Source organism: Haliotis asinina, chromosome 16 (assembly GCF_037392515.1).
Source record: "Haliotis asinina isolate JCU_RB_2024 chromosome 16, JCU_Hal_asi_v2, whole genome shotgun sequence".
Lineage (NCBI taxonomy): Eukaryota > Metazoa > Mollusca > Gastropoda > Lepetellida > Haliotidae > Haliotis > Haliotis asinina.
This window is the reverse complement of record NC_090295.1, coordinates 13,146,293-13,159,679: the sequence shown is the minus strand read 5'-3', so window position 1 is coordinate 13,159,679 and position 13,387 is coordinate 13,146,293. Positions and strand designations below refer to the sequence as shown.

The following is a 13,387-nucleotide window of genomic DNA, read 5'->3' as shown; positions in this document are numbered from 1 at the left end:
TTGCATACTTAAAAACATGAGGGAAAATAGAAAAATAAATAAGCTCTTACATACTCAGAACAACCTAGTTTTGCTTGATCTTTCATAATTTATATTTATCTATAAAATGTGCCCCGATCTATTTTATAAATTAATTATAGGACTATTACCACGTGATCTGGATTCTAAAACCTCATAAAATAAGTTACAAAATTAGTGACGAAGAGCTTGTTTGTTTTTAAAACATTCTTAACTTTCTTTGTCGTCCCTCTCCAGTTGAGATAATACTAAATATACTCAAACAGTGACATGTTGAAAACTTCAAAAAAAGTTAAAAATCAAATAGTATACTACATGCTGCCATAACATAAGACAACATAACATGACGTAACATCAGGTGACGTGATGCGACATGACACGACACGACACGACATAAGGTGACATGACACGACGTGACATGACATGGCTTGACACGACACGACATAAGGTGACGTGGTGCGACGTGACACGACACGACATAACATAAGGTGACATGACACGACACGACATAAGGTGACATGACACGACACGACACGACATAACATAAGGTGACATGACATGACATGACACGACATAAGGTGACGTGATGCGACGTGACAAGACACGACACGACATAACATAAGGTGACATGACATGACGGGACATGACATGGCACGATACGACATAACATAACATAAGGTGACGTGATGCGACGTGACAATAGGTGACATGACATGACGTGACACAATCGTCAGATGTAATCGAGAATGTTCTTTCATTTCTTCAATTCGCATTCTTCTCTGACGTTTGTTAACATCGAGACACTCACTTGTGTATCTTGAAGATGACGGTATGCGAGGCTGTTGTAGCGGTACAGTAACTCCCTGTCTTATCGAGGATGCACTCTTCGCCGAAGAAGCTCCCTGAAACAAAAACACTAGAGGTGAATTCAGATGAACAGTACCATCACTAAACCATGATCCTACCATACCCGACCATGGTCGGACACTCACTCGACAATGAACAGGACCATGAGTGTATATGGTTTTACGACGATTTTAGCCATATTCTAGTACAGTGTGCCTAAAAGTTACTTGCCCACAAAATAATTCATTAGTCCGAAATTTGAATGTAGACACGTGTTTATTATGAACATTTTTATCAGGCCATAATCTTGCATGATTTAAAACTGATATAACTTAACAAGTCGGATAGAGTGATATGTTTACAAAATGACCCCGTTAAAATTCAATAGCTAGTCGGGACAGTGACTGTGGAGAATTGATGGCCCAACTGTATTTCTACTAGTCACCAGCTAGCGGGCCAGTGGCTATTACGTACAGTGCTTCAGTAGTATGACGGCATGACATGTCATAAATGGGCCGCATACCTTGTATTCACAAGGGGAATGGAAGCCGGGACTTCGGTGTGACGAGCGAACACTTTAATCACTAGGCTACCCCATCGCCCTCCGGATCTTGAGAAACTCACCTTCTTCACAAGCTTTTAAAAGGAAATTTGACTTCTGACCAGCTTCCGGGACGTACACCTCTTTATAGAGCTGACACCGACCTGTAATCAGAAAATAAACATTAGTGGCATAAATGTGATGCAAGACATGTCATTAAAATGCATAAGATAAATCGTTGGTATTTTGTCATGGAATAAGACAGTGCGAAGGTGTTTTGATTGAAGATTACGTTTCCCGGTCCACTTACCACTATAGTTTTGTCTAAAAAGATGCAACCTAGCTGCGTTCGAAATAATCGCAGGCCCGGAGGCCCCTTGTCGGTTGTTATCGTATCAGGCCGGCAGTTTCAAATATTTGCAAGCCCTTGCGGCATCCAGTAAATTACATGCATCTGTTATGTATTTTTTTAACGGCAATCTGTCACATATTTTTATTAACGTTTGGGAACCATCCATAAACCGTAACTTAAAGTTATACTTCCCTGGATTTAAGCACACTGCACGTACGAATGTCAACACCAGTCTTTACATATACAAACTTATCTGCGTTCCATATGCATTGCTAACTGAATTTTGCAGAAACGGTTTGAAACTACGTACAGTGCAGTCAATTCTCTATCAGTTGGTTTGACTTTAACAAAATGGACCTGCAGATTTCATTCGGGCCTTGTAGGTTTTAAAGCCTGCAGGTGGCAACAGGCCCTGATGATGTATTTAGCGTAAATGAGTATTAGAAGGAATATTCTAGCCGTTTGTGGACAGTTTTGTAAATGACTGAGTCTGAACCAGACAAGCCGGTGATCAACAACATCAACCTCGATCTTCGTCAATAGGAACCGATGATGTGTGTCTACCTAGTCAGCGAGCCTCACCACATCATCACGTTAGTCGCCTCCTTGACAAGCATGGGTTGCTGAGGACCAGGGCCCGCTTGCACAGAGCAATCTTCGTTACAATCAATCTTAGGCCCCTACAATCAACTTTACAATCATCATACCACTGACTTAATCCACTTACACAAAGACGATCTTAAGACATCATGGATTTAAGATCGGGATCTTAACTAAGGTCGAACTCTTCAAAGTTTTGAGGTAGAAATTCGACTCTTAGGACAAGCATGGGTTGGTGATCACCAGTTTTGATCCAGATATTCACGCACATTTCCAATAAAAAGAAACGGGAGTCACCCTTATCCTGTCAGAATTGGTCGTCCCCAGTATGCAAAGGTATGAAATAAGACGAGCAATAGCTAGGTTCCATTAATGAAGCGTTTCAGTCATGAAACAACGCCACAGTTCAACTGGATCATATGGGTGATATGAGCCATGGATACCCGGCCTAGATTTTCGAAGCTCTCTTAGCGCTAAGACAGTCGTAAGTTAATATCAACATATGGCACTTTCGACCAGCGTAGCGCTATGAAAGATTCGAAAATCTAGTTCCTGGTATACACACCAGGTTATGTTTGTGATGCACACATATTACCCAAAGCAATAAAGGCATTAACGAGATAGTATAGATACAAATGTGTTAACAAGCCCAAAGAGATGGTTTGACCTCCACGTTTCACATCTTTGGTATAATAGCTCATTTTCCGAATGCTTCAGCTCATTAACTGCGTGCACCTGTCTCCACCACATACCCGAATACACGAAGAAGATGAAATCCGACGATTCCCCTTGCCCTATGACTTGACGATTAGGTGCAAAGTCCTGAAAGAAATAATTGAAGATCACTTTATATGATTTTATATTTGCACTTGCCTGTTGTATTAGTTGCCCAAATCTATCAAAACTTGCAAAACCTTCAACTTGGTTGAATGGTGGGGTCGTGTCATCCTGGATATCTCCAGGATATACGTTCCGATGGATCTCCACTATACCCAGGATCATTGGGCCAACCAGTAGATGCATCCAGGGTGTAGCGGAGACTTATCGGAACGTATACCCTGGAGATAGCGAGGATGGGGTCGTGTATGACGTTTCAAAAATTTAACGCGAAATCATGTCGCTCCACTTTTCTGTTTCAATAGCGCCGCAAGATCCCAAACGTTTTCGATCATTTCATGCCTTGGCATGTGTTTTTGCTTGTTCACAATGATTGATATACTATCCAACGAAGGGGCTAGAATAAGCCCAGAAAAAACATTATGAAAAATACACCAAGAAGTTGTTCTCCATGAGATTTATGCTTAAAATCCAAAATTTTCCAAAATGGAAGATATTTCTTATGGTTACAAGAAGAGTTCGTTTCTTTTTGCAATTCAGATCTTAAAAACGCAACAACGCGAAGTGTGATAATACGCGTGTGTTATGTTGAAACCAATCAATAATATATTAGTAAATTTATTGCAAAATTGAAATTGAAAGTTAAGTTATAATACCCCACCTGCCGGTATATCTTATCCAGTATCTTTTCTTTCGACTCTTCGGGCATGCGCGATAGGACACAGTGATCACGTGACATGAATTCTCGTTTTTCTTCATCATACAAGTCTGAGTACTTCTCCACAATGGAATGAAATTTTTGTCTGTCTATCCTAAGAAACTCGCACCTCTCCTTCGTGTAGACCGTAGCAGGGGGTGACATGTCCTCACTTAGTCCCTCGGGCGACACTAAGCCAAGGAACTCCCCCGTACCGTGATTGTAGATGATATTTGGCTGATAGACACTCCTTGTCTCTGCCATTTTCATGTCATACGTCACTTCCACACCTCCCTGTAGTATGTAATAACACGACAAACAGTCCTCGTATGGTCGTTTCACGATGTACTGAAACGCCCCGTACGTTTCAAACGTTATCACGTGACTTAACGCGTCCTTGACATAGTCGTGACCTTTGTGTACGAGTTTCAAACCTTCAACCACACTGCGCATGACCATCAAGTCTGATTTTGTTAGCTGTTCCGGTTCGCAGTTTGGTCGTGCGCGTCCATTACGTGACATTATTCTTCTCGCCTCGTTCGTGATGACGACATTTCCAGAGGCGACAAACAGACGTTTGTTGAATATTGGAGGTGGATCTTTTTCTCTGTATTCCTCCGCGTCCTTGTCTCTCTGGCGTGCGTAGTCTTCGTAGAAGCGTTGTGACTCCATGACGGTGTCCACCATCTTCTGCATGCGCCTGAAATATAGTTCTGAGATTAGATAACAAGGAATAGAAGGAATACGCCTGCGTTCATCAATAAACAATTAAATAGTCCTGTCGTAAAAACAGATATTGTAGCAACAATGGGGCTCATCAACTAAGTTTTTGTAACATGTGTTTCAAAGGCTGTATGTCAAGTTGCCTAATATTACTTGCTGTGTCCTTTACGATACACTAAAATATGTGGACACGACTATCTTATTTTCTCAGCTACCTATACATATTTACATTTGTTTATACAGTTCCTATACGGAGGTGTTATAACATATGGCCTTCGAAACAGATCCAACCTGTGGTTGATAGTATAAGCATATATGCTACACATCTACCAGGGTGCTGTTTTACAAAACAATCTGAGGGCTAAGACGTCTTTAAGCCTATATTAAGGTGTGAGCATCCTGATATCTGAGGGTACACGTGCCGATAATTCTCAGATATACCTTGGATGCATCTAGGGGTCCACCCGATACTTTTATTACCTCCCTTGACTAACTCCGCATCATCTCAGGAGCTGATCACAATGCTGCCGTTACAAACTGTTGCTAGTGTCAACAGTTAGCGGTCACAGCTGCAAAGGTTTGTTCGCAGTGCGACTCAGATTTGGGGGAAATCATACAAACAAACTGATAGGTCCGAAACTTTAACAAAAATGAATGTAAGAACTTCGACCTCTTTCGGAGAACCTTTGAATGGTTTATGATGCAAATTTTTATCGGTTGTATAGCTTAAGAGTGAGTGAGTTTGATTTTACGTCGCTTTTTAACAATATTCCAACAATATCACGGCGGGGAACACCAGCGGTGGGCTTCACACATTGTACCCATGTGGGGAATCGAACCCGGGTCTTCGGCGTGACGAGCGAACGCTTGAACCGCTGGTGTACCCCTCCGCCCCTGGCAATTTAAGAAGCGAAAGACAGATGTGACTGATACGCTCAACTTCCCAGCGTAGACATCTGACCGGATAAAAAGCCTGCCAGATGAGGTAATTAAATTGTCAGGGCGACCCGTAGATGCATCCAGGGTATGGTGCAGGTTTAGCGAAACGTATAGCCTGGAGATATCGAAGATGAAGTGTTAGAGGAGCTACTGTCACCATAGCGCCAAGATCGCTTTTTACAATGGCAACCAGGGAGGTAGGGTAGCCAAGTGGTTCAAGTGTTTGTTAATAACCGGAAGGCCCGGGACAGACCGGCCATATGGGTACAGGGTACAATCATGCGAAACCTCACGGTCATGCAGGGAAAAATATCCAGTACACATATGAATGTCTCCAAGCCTGACTGTTATTGACATGCATTGGCTGTGTTTGACAAAGACGTTTTGTTGATAAGATTTTTCCATATTGTGAATCAGTACGTTATTTTTTAACCGACCAGCGTGATTGGACTGACAATGGGATTTACCCATGTAGACAGACGAACCTAGTCTGGCGAACTAAAAAAACATATTTTTTTCCCAGTCTCTCCTCCTATTAAAGGTACACGTCCATGTCACTGCTAATACGTTTTTGTGTCTGAGTGGGTTAGACCGCTGAGATTGTGTGCTCGCGATCAGGTGCTTGACTCTGAATTGGACTCAAGAAAACTACTAGAATATTAGTCCTTTAATGAGGAAGTACAATCCCAAATATAACATAGTACATACAGGACTGGGTTTTTTCTCACATTATGTCGTGATATGACGTAAACTCTGCTCAAAGTGACATAAACCCAACTCTTTTACACCATACTTACAAATGTAGGATTCAGTGCCACTTCGAGCACTCTTTCAAGTTATATACATTATGATTGATAACATTTGGATTCAGGAGGAAAGGCAGAATTGATGAGAGATATCATACCAGATACATCTGAGGCTGTACCAACGGAGTATGGGTTGGGAGCTGACAAACAATGAAACATGATCGAACCCTCGAACATGGGTTCCTGATCCACCTAAGGGACGCAACTATCCACTGTGTGTTCCAGTGCCTAAGACAACCCGTGCAACCATTACAGTGTGAAATGTTCGCCATTGTTGGTAACAAAATTACATTCAGTGAGACATTCTTTGAAACATCCAACATCCAAGTGCTTAATTATATTCTGACAGCTCAGGGTTACGAAGGATATATTACAGTTTGACTTACCGGAACTCAAAAAGAAATCGTCTTGTTCGCTGCTTTTTCTTATCATGGCGTCCATGTCTAGAACTCATCGTTAACCCTGTTACTCCACACTGATCTAACCGTATGTCCAGTGTATGGAGCTAGCAGCAACAAGAACAGCTCTCGCCTTCTCGTGTCTGTAGTACATTTAACACAACGTCTTAACTCATTGAATACAGCGCGAAATGTCTTCAAAATCATGCACTGGATTTATGAGTCCAGATTTGAAAGGTCATTTATCGACTGAAATGAAATTAATACATCTCAGGGTTATCAGGTATTACAACTTTGAAGCGATACTTATAGCGTAGCGGAAAGATATCCTGGCTCTTAGTAAGACAAACTTGTAAGCCCCCTTGTTGTTCATACAACATAGTGCCCCATAGTGCCCGGGGCATGTCGCAAACTATCCCTTCGAAATGTACAGTCCCCATTTATTGATTTTAATAACTTATTTATGTTATGTAAGGATTATATCGATTGGGTATAATAGAAGTATAGGTTGGGGATAAGGGTGATTATAACACACGCTAATCCCGAGTTACATACCTTAGTTCACTTATCTCATTGCGTTGTATCTCATACTGAACAAATAGAAGCAATGTCATTTCGACAACACTTAATCTGTTATTGATAATGAGGACTTTTATCATTGTTTACTTTAACCATCTTCCTTATTCATATATTTGTGAAAATAATCGCGATCATTATGTATGATTTCATTATTCTTCTCCGCGTTGGACATCGATATATACCACACAATCCACAATGCAAAATTGGTCAGTCTCTTCGGCCTAGGGTTCGAATCCTAGTTTCGCTGAAAAAAAGACGATGCCTCTACGCTTGTTAGCACAGCACCTGTGCTTGTGGGTATCACATGGATGATCAGACGATATGACTGCAGCACTGTCAAAGTGACGTTGGACACCTCTCACATTCCCTAGCGATGTTGATAAATAGGTATAGTACGTTACGCAGGTGCGTGCGTGCATGCGTGCGTGCGACCACATAACACTGGACCTGCAACACCCCAAGTGGTGTACCATATTCAGTGTAAGATACTGGTACTGTTATTCAAGTACCTGACTGGATGAGCTCCGTTTACCTGCCCAGTCTTATTCACAGATACAAAGACCGTACCAGACCGCAAACCATTCTCGCGACCGAGCCTCCAGATTTCTGTTTGACAGAGCTAAAAGTGTTTGCAAGGACCACAAGGAGAGTAGTGTTGCAATATACAACTGATTAGATGCATCAAATAATACTGATTAATATTTATATATATTATCCAGTTGAACGCGTTGGTCTCAAAATCCCTGACCGGTTATTGTACTGAGGACAGAACCAAGTCAACAGGAAACGAGACTTGTGTAATCCATTTTTGACTTGGACATACTTTTTCAACCTAGCTCTCGATCACTGAAATTCTTTTTCTCAGACACAACCGATCGTTTGAGCAGCATTTTCGTTGATATCAGCGTTTCGCAAGTTTTAGTGTAGACAGATGGTTGTTGCAGGGCTGGTAGTACTAGTCTGGACATGTGGCGTTTCTGCGATTCCAACAAACTGAGATAGCATGCTTCGTTTTAACATGGATACCCATGTCTTTAGCCTACCAGTCCTTGCTTTAACCTGTTAATGCCGAGTACCTTCAGGATATAACAAGTGCCATAGTTCAACAGTTACCAGGTTCCAACTGTCGGCTTATGTTTCATCGTACCTGACAAATATTACTCATGTTATCAACTAATCTACGGCACTAAAGTCGTTTCAATTCCAGATTGTGTGAGCTTGGCAACATTTTTCTTGCTTGTTATAGTTATCTTTATATATTTCAAGTCTTAAGCTGTACACCCTGATTCCTTTGAGACAGTTTCAATCTCTTTCGCTAATCTTAAATCAACACCCGACGTCATTCAGCGCTCTTCGGTCGAGTCAAAATATGGCCGCGTGACATGTTTCGAGTGGTGAGAATTACGCGACATCTTCCGGTGGAAGTCAAGGGCGTGTTTATATCTAACTAAGGGCCACTAAAGACGTTCTGGAATGGGGTGTATATTTGAAGATATTTCTAAAGACATTACTACATACGAGACCTAATCTGACAGATTAGGGGTGACACACGAACTGAACGTCACTGAGACTCCTGCCGGTCTGTTGTGAGCATACATGAAGTGACCATTTTATACCTCGGAGACTTTTGACTCACTGGTGATCACGTACAGTATAACTACGCCTTTAACAACAGTGTTTTAAACGAACTGGCGGTTGTAAAGAACTGGGCGTTTGTTCCATGCTACTTGGAGTATATTTTAGTCGTATAACGACCTACGATTAAATCGAACATTAGTGGACCCTTTGAGTTCGTTATAACGGGTATTTAACTGTGGAGCGTCCAACCTAAGAGCAGAGGGTCGACCGATCGATTCTTTGGTGGCATCGAACAAGCTGCTTGTTGTTTCCCTGCCTGGTGCATTGCATTAACTGAATAACACAAGGACTGATTACTTGGAGACAATAATATGTGTAGGGCAGTCGACGTGACGAGCGAACGATTTGACCAATATGCTACCCGACCCCACCAAGATTAGAACAGACCTCACCAAGTCAACTTTAATGTCATTACAGTGTCATATGACGTCTACGCGCTAAGCTCATTGTACAATTCACTTGACATTTTTATGCCTGTAGCTTAAGGGAATCTCTGTGAACGTATACATGGCAGTGGCAGTATTGCAGTAAAAGGTCATTGTACTGCCATACGTATTACTTGTATTGAAAACATTTATACATCTACCATTGGAAGATGTTGCAACTGTAAGGATAGTTGACCGATGACAAGTGACCGATGTCCACACTAACCAACACGATGATTGAGGTTTGTTACACTAGAATACATAATACTGCGGTGATATACCTCTAGGTACATGTGTTGCCCGTTTAACCCAGTCGCAATCTGGTTGAAATGCACCAACTGCAATGTTAATCCTAACCCAAGAAATCGTCCACTCAATGTCAGTGTTCGTCTATACACATATTTCAAATGTTTCACTATCTAATACTCACGATATTTCTTCAGTGCTGTCCACTAGGTACCAGACCAGTGATGAATCAACAATATGATCTGGCATACCCAGACAGTGTAATACAATGACCCTTTAATGTTTTCAGGAAGGAGAGTGATTGAATCCAATAGCTGGCCGACTAAATGCACCCACTGAAGCGACAACATGCATTGTCACAGACAATAGCGCACCTGACTGTGTACCTGTGATTTGTTAAGCTTTAAACACGATTCACCTGATCGTTGCAACGCCGGGAATTGAAGAGAGGGTAGGGGTGGGGTGTCTTTCCTTTGTCGGGTATAAACTTTCATGAAGTGTTGACTGATGTCATTGTGGAAATTCATTGTTGTACTGTAAACAGGTTGTGGAGTTGTGTGAGAGGTCAAGGAAGGCGAACATGGCGTGATGATTGTAGTGTGGACATGGTTTAATGACTGTAGTGTAGACCTTTACACAGCATTCAGTGGCATTCGTCTAGAATAACAGCTAGTCTCTGAAATGAACAAATTTTTACTGAAAAACGTTCATAGTGAAAAAAATAATACTATAATGAAATGGAGTCCCGAGACTTTCTTTATTTTCAAGGAAATTCACCACATGTTGTTACTTACGTTTGACAATATCGTTAATCTTCTGACGGTGGGTAGGGGTGGAGGGGAGTGAGGTAAAGTACCGAAGGCCATTTCATCAACTATGTATCATGCAAGGTATTTGCAACATTCAACACAGTAAATGTCTGTGACTCCAAGTAAAAGTACCTCCTCACTCCACAGTTCAGAAGAAAGCACATTAAAACGTGAAGAGTTAGTAACTATGGTTACCGAAAGAACTGGCTAGAAGGGGTGATAAGGTAATAATGATTTAAGAGGGGTACGGGTGGGGGCAGTGTTCTCGAATTCTAGGTTTCTAGATTAGATTTTGTTTTAGAGCGGTAAGCGGGGGAGGGGTAGATTGATTTTTCGTGGATAAATCAGTATAAACATTTATGCTGAATTATAATGGGGTTGAAGAGTAAGGGTTGGGAGGGGTCATTCATTTTTGCACGTGATAAGCAAGTGTGTGTGTTTGTTGGGGTAGGGGGTCAATACCCAATTATGGGTGGGGTCATACTTCTCCATGAAAATCAACATCTCCAACCCTTCATAAATTATGGACAACCCTAATACCTTGTCTTGGTGTGAGTGAGTGAGTAGGTTTGATTACAAAATTTACGTCTCACTTAGCGTGGGTTCACACGTTGTGCCCATGAGGGGAATCGAACCTGGGTCTTCAGCGTGACAAACGACTTTAACCAACTGGCTACCCTATCGCTCCAAGCAGCTCGCCAGTTTGTGCGAGGATTTTCGCTCATTTATTAATTATTATTGAAGGTACTGATCATACCGATATTTTTCAATGTTCCACTTCAAAGGCACTATCTACTGGCTAGCATATTCAACATCGATATATCGATTTGTCATCGCCATATCAGCGATATCGTATTGTCATTACCTTGAAATCTATATATCGTATATCACTTTATCATCACTGTATCAACATACCACCTTATCACCATTATCTCGATATATCGCATTATCATATATCATAAATCACCTTGTCATCACCATATCGATTTATCGCATTGTAATAACTATATCACTATATCACCTCGTCACCATTATATGAATATATCAAATTGTCGTCTATATACCGTATATCACCTTGCCATCACCAAGTCGATTTATCGCATAGTAATCACTGTATCAACATATCACCTCGTCAGAAAGACATCAGTAAACCACCTACTCATCAATATATGAGTATATCACCTTGTCATCACCTTATCGGTATATCGACTTGACATCGATATGCAAAATATATCACGGCATCTACAGTGACAAAAATGCTATTAAGTTAAAACTCCATGTATCAGAGACACCAGGCTGCACACGTGGATATCAATTTGAGGATACAACTCATTTTCTTTACCTTCCACAAATACAGTAATGTCAGAAAGACTATGTACTTTTACAAACATGGATATGACCTGACATCAACGCTATATGGCCATTGGTCAGTCAGCCCTAATCATGGACCTCGTTCCATCAGTTGACGATTTTATAAAGATTTGAGCAATTTTAAACTTACGTAGAAAGGATAACAGCAATAGTATAACTTTCCACAGACGCCACCGACTTTAATATGCTGACTTCATGTATTTCATTTGGGCAATTGTACATTACGTCTAGATCTAGCACTACGTGTGTTAACCAGCCATATCAACACATTACCTGGAGTGAGTGAGTGAGTATGGTTTTACGCCGATTTAGCAATATTCCAGTAACATCACGACGGGGTATTACATTACTTCCTCAACGAAGAGGATGAAGACATACGTCATCCACTTCCAAATGCAAACATTCAGTCAAGTACAACATGACGGAATATTGATGTTCCTCACCAACAAGGTTGAAGGCATGCCCAATAATCCTTCTACTGAGGGTCTGCACTAACGGAGATATATACTTCGATCTTCCATTTCAAGATATGGATTGTGTAAAACAGTCAACCCAAGTACAACAGGTCGGAATACTAAGGTTTCCGCAATAACGAGGGTAACGACATGCCCCATATACTTCTAAAGAGGGGTTTTGTACACCCACTCAGTCGAATACAACAGCTGAAATAATAAGGTTCCACACTAACGAGGGTGAAAACGAACTCAACCCACTTCTACACACCGAACTTGTGTAAACAAACAGTCAATTACTAAACGTTAATAAATCGTCCAGCAAACAAACACATGGCCGTGATTAATGGAACATGTTTGCGCAATCCAATGGAAGCACGCGTTCTCTTTATAGGATGGTTATAAATCACTTTGCAGCTCACACGCCTCAGGCCCCACTCCACTTCCACCACTCATAGTTGCCATTTAACGTTCTCATTAATTAAAATAATAAATCAAGATAAGATTTGAGAATTCCAAATAACCTTTTAAAACTGTCCTCAGCATTCATGTTTAAATTATGTCAATTGCATTATTATTGATTATCGTATTCAAGAGAGCCCCTGTGTAATGGCAAACAAACAAATATGTTCGTAAGCGGTTTGAAATAAAATGCAAAAATAAATGAGAGTAAAAGGTTTTGGGATAATGACTAAAACGATAAGTCCAGCCTCTCTAAACAAGTTTCCCCGATTTATATGTTGACTGATTATAATACATTTTTCAGCCCAACGGTGAGTTGTATACATACACGACGTGCGACAGAGTAACAATCCATTTATTGAAGACTGATGCCAATACCTAAACAATGGAAACATTCAATATCAAATCCACCGCTTAAGCACGTCAGAAATATTTTAGGCTTTATAACGTCATCGATTCATTGACAAATACTTCGGGTTTTATGACGTCACGTGGTGTATGGTGCCAATTTTACGATTTTGACATGAAGTGATGCAAACACGAATGTTCAATATTTATATTGTCCGCCTCAAATACGTTATAATATGATTGGCATTTAACGTCTTGAACAAGTCCCAACTAGACAAACAAGTGTTACGAGCACCGACC

At 41.0% G+C, this 13,387-nt stretch overlaps 1 protein-coding gene across 2 annotated transcripts in view; it reads right to left on the bottom strand.

Moving 5' to 3' along the window:
* The window catches only part of LOC137268422 (uncharacterized), a 31,706-nt gene that overhangs the window by 11,355 nt on the left and 6,964 nt on the right, over positions 1 to 13,387 (bottom strand). The window contains exons 1-5 of one of the 2 annotated variants that reach the window (XM_067802991.1): positions 6,746 to 6,953; positions 3,856 to 4,591; positions 3,110 to 3,179; positions 1,489 to 1,569; positions 827 to 920 (exon numbers count right to left, since the gene is read on the bottom strand). In XM_067802991.1, the coding sequence (XP_067659092.1) occupies positions 827 to 920; positions 1,489 to 1,569; positions 3,110 to 3,179; positions 3,856 to 4,591; positions 6,746 to 6,813 (1,049 nt within the window). In that variant the 5' untranslated portion in view covers positions 6,814 to 6,953. Of the gene's footprint in view, positions 1 to 826; positions 921 to 1,488; positions 1,570 to 3,109; positions 3,180 to 3,855; positions 4,592 to 6,745; positions 6,954 to 13,387 lie in introns of those variants that run through there. The other variant, XM_067802990.1, reaches the window with a different exon arrangement.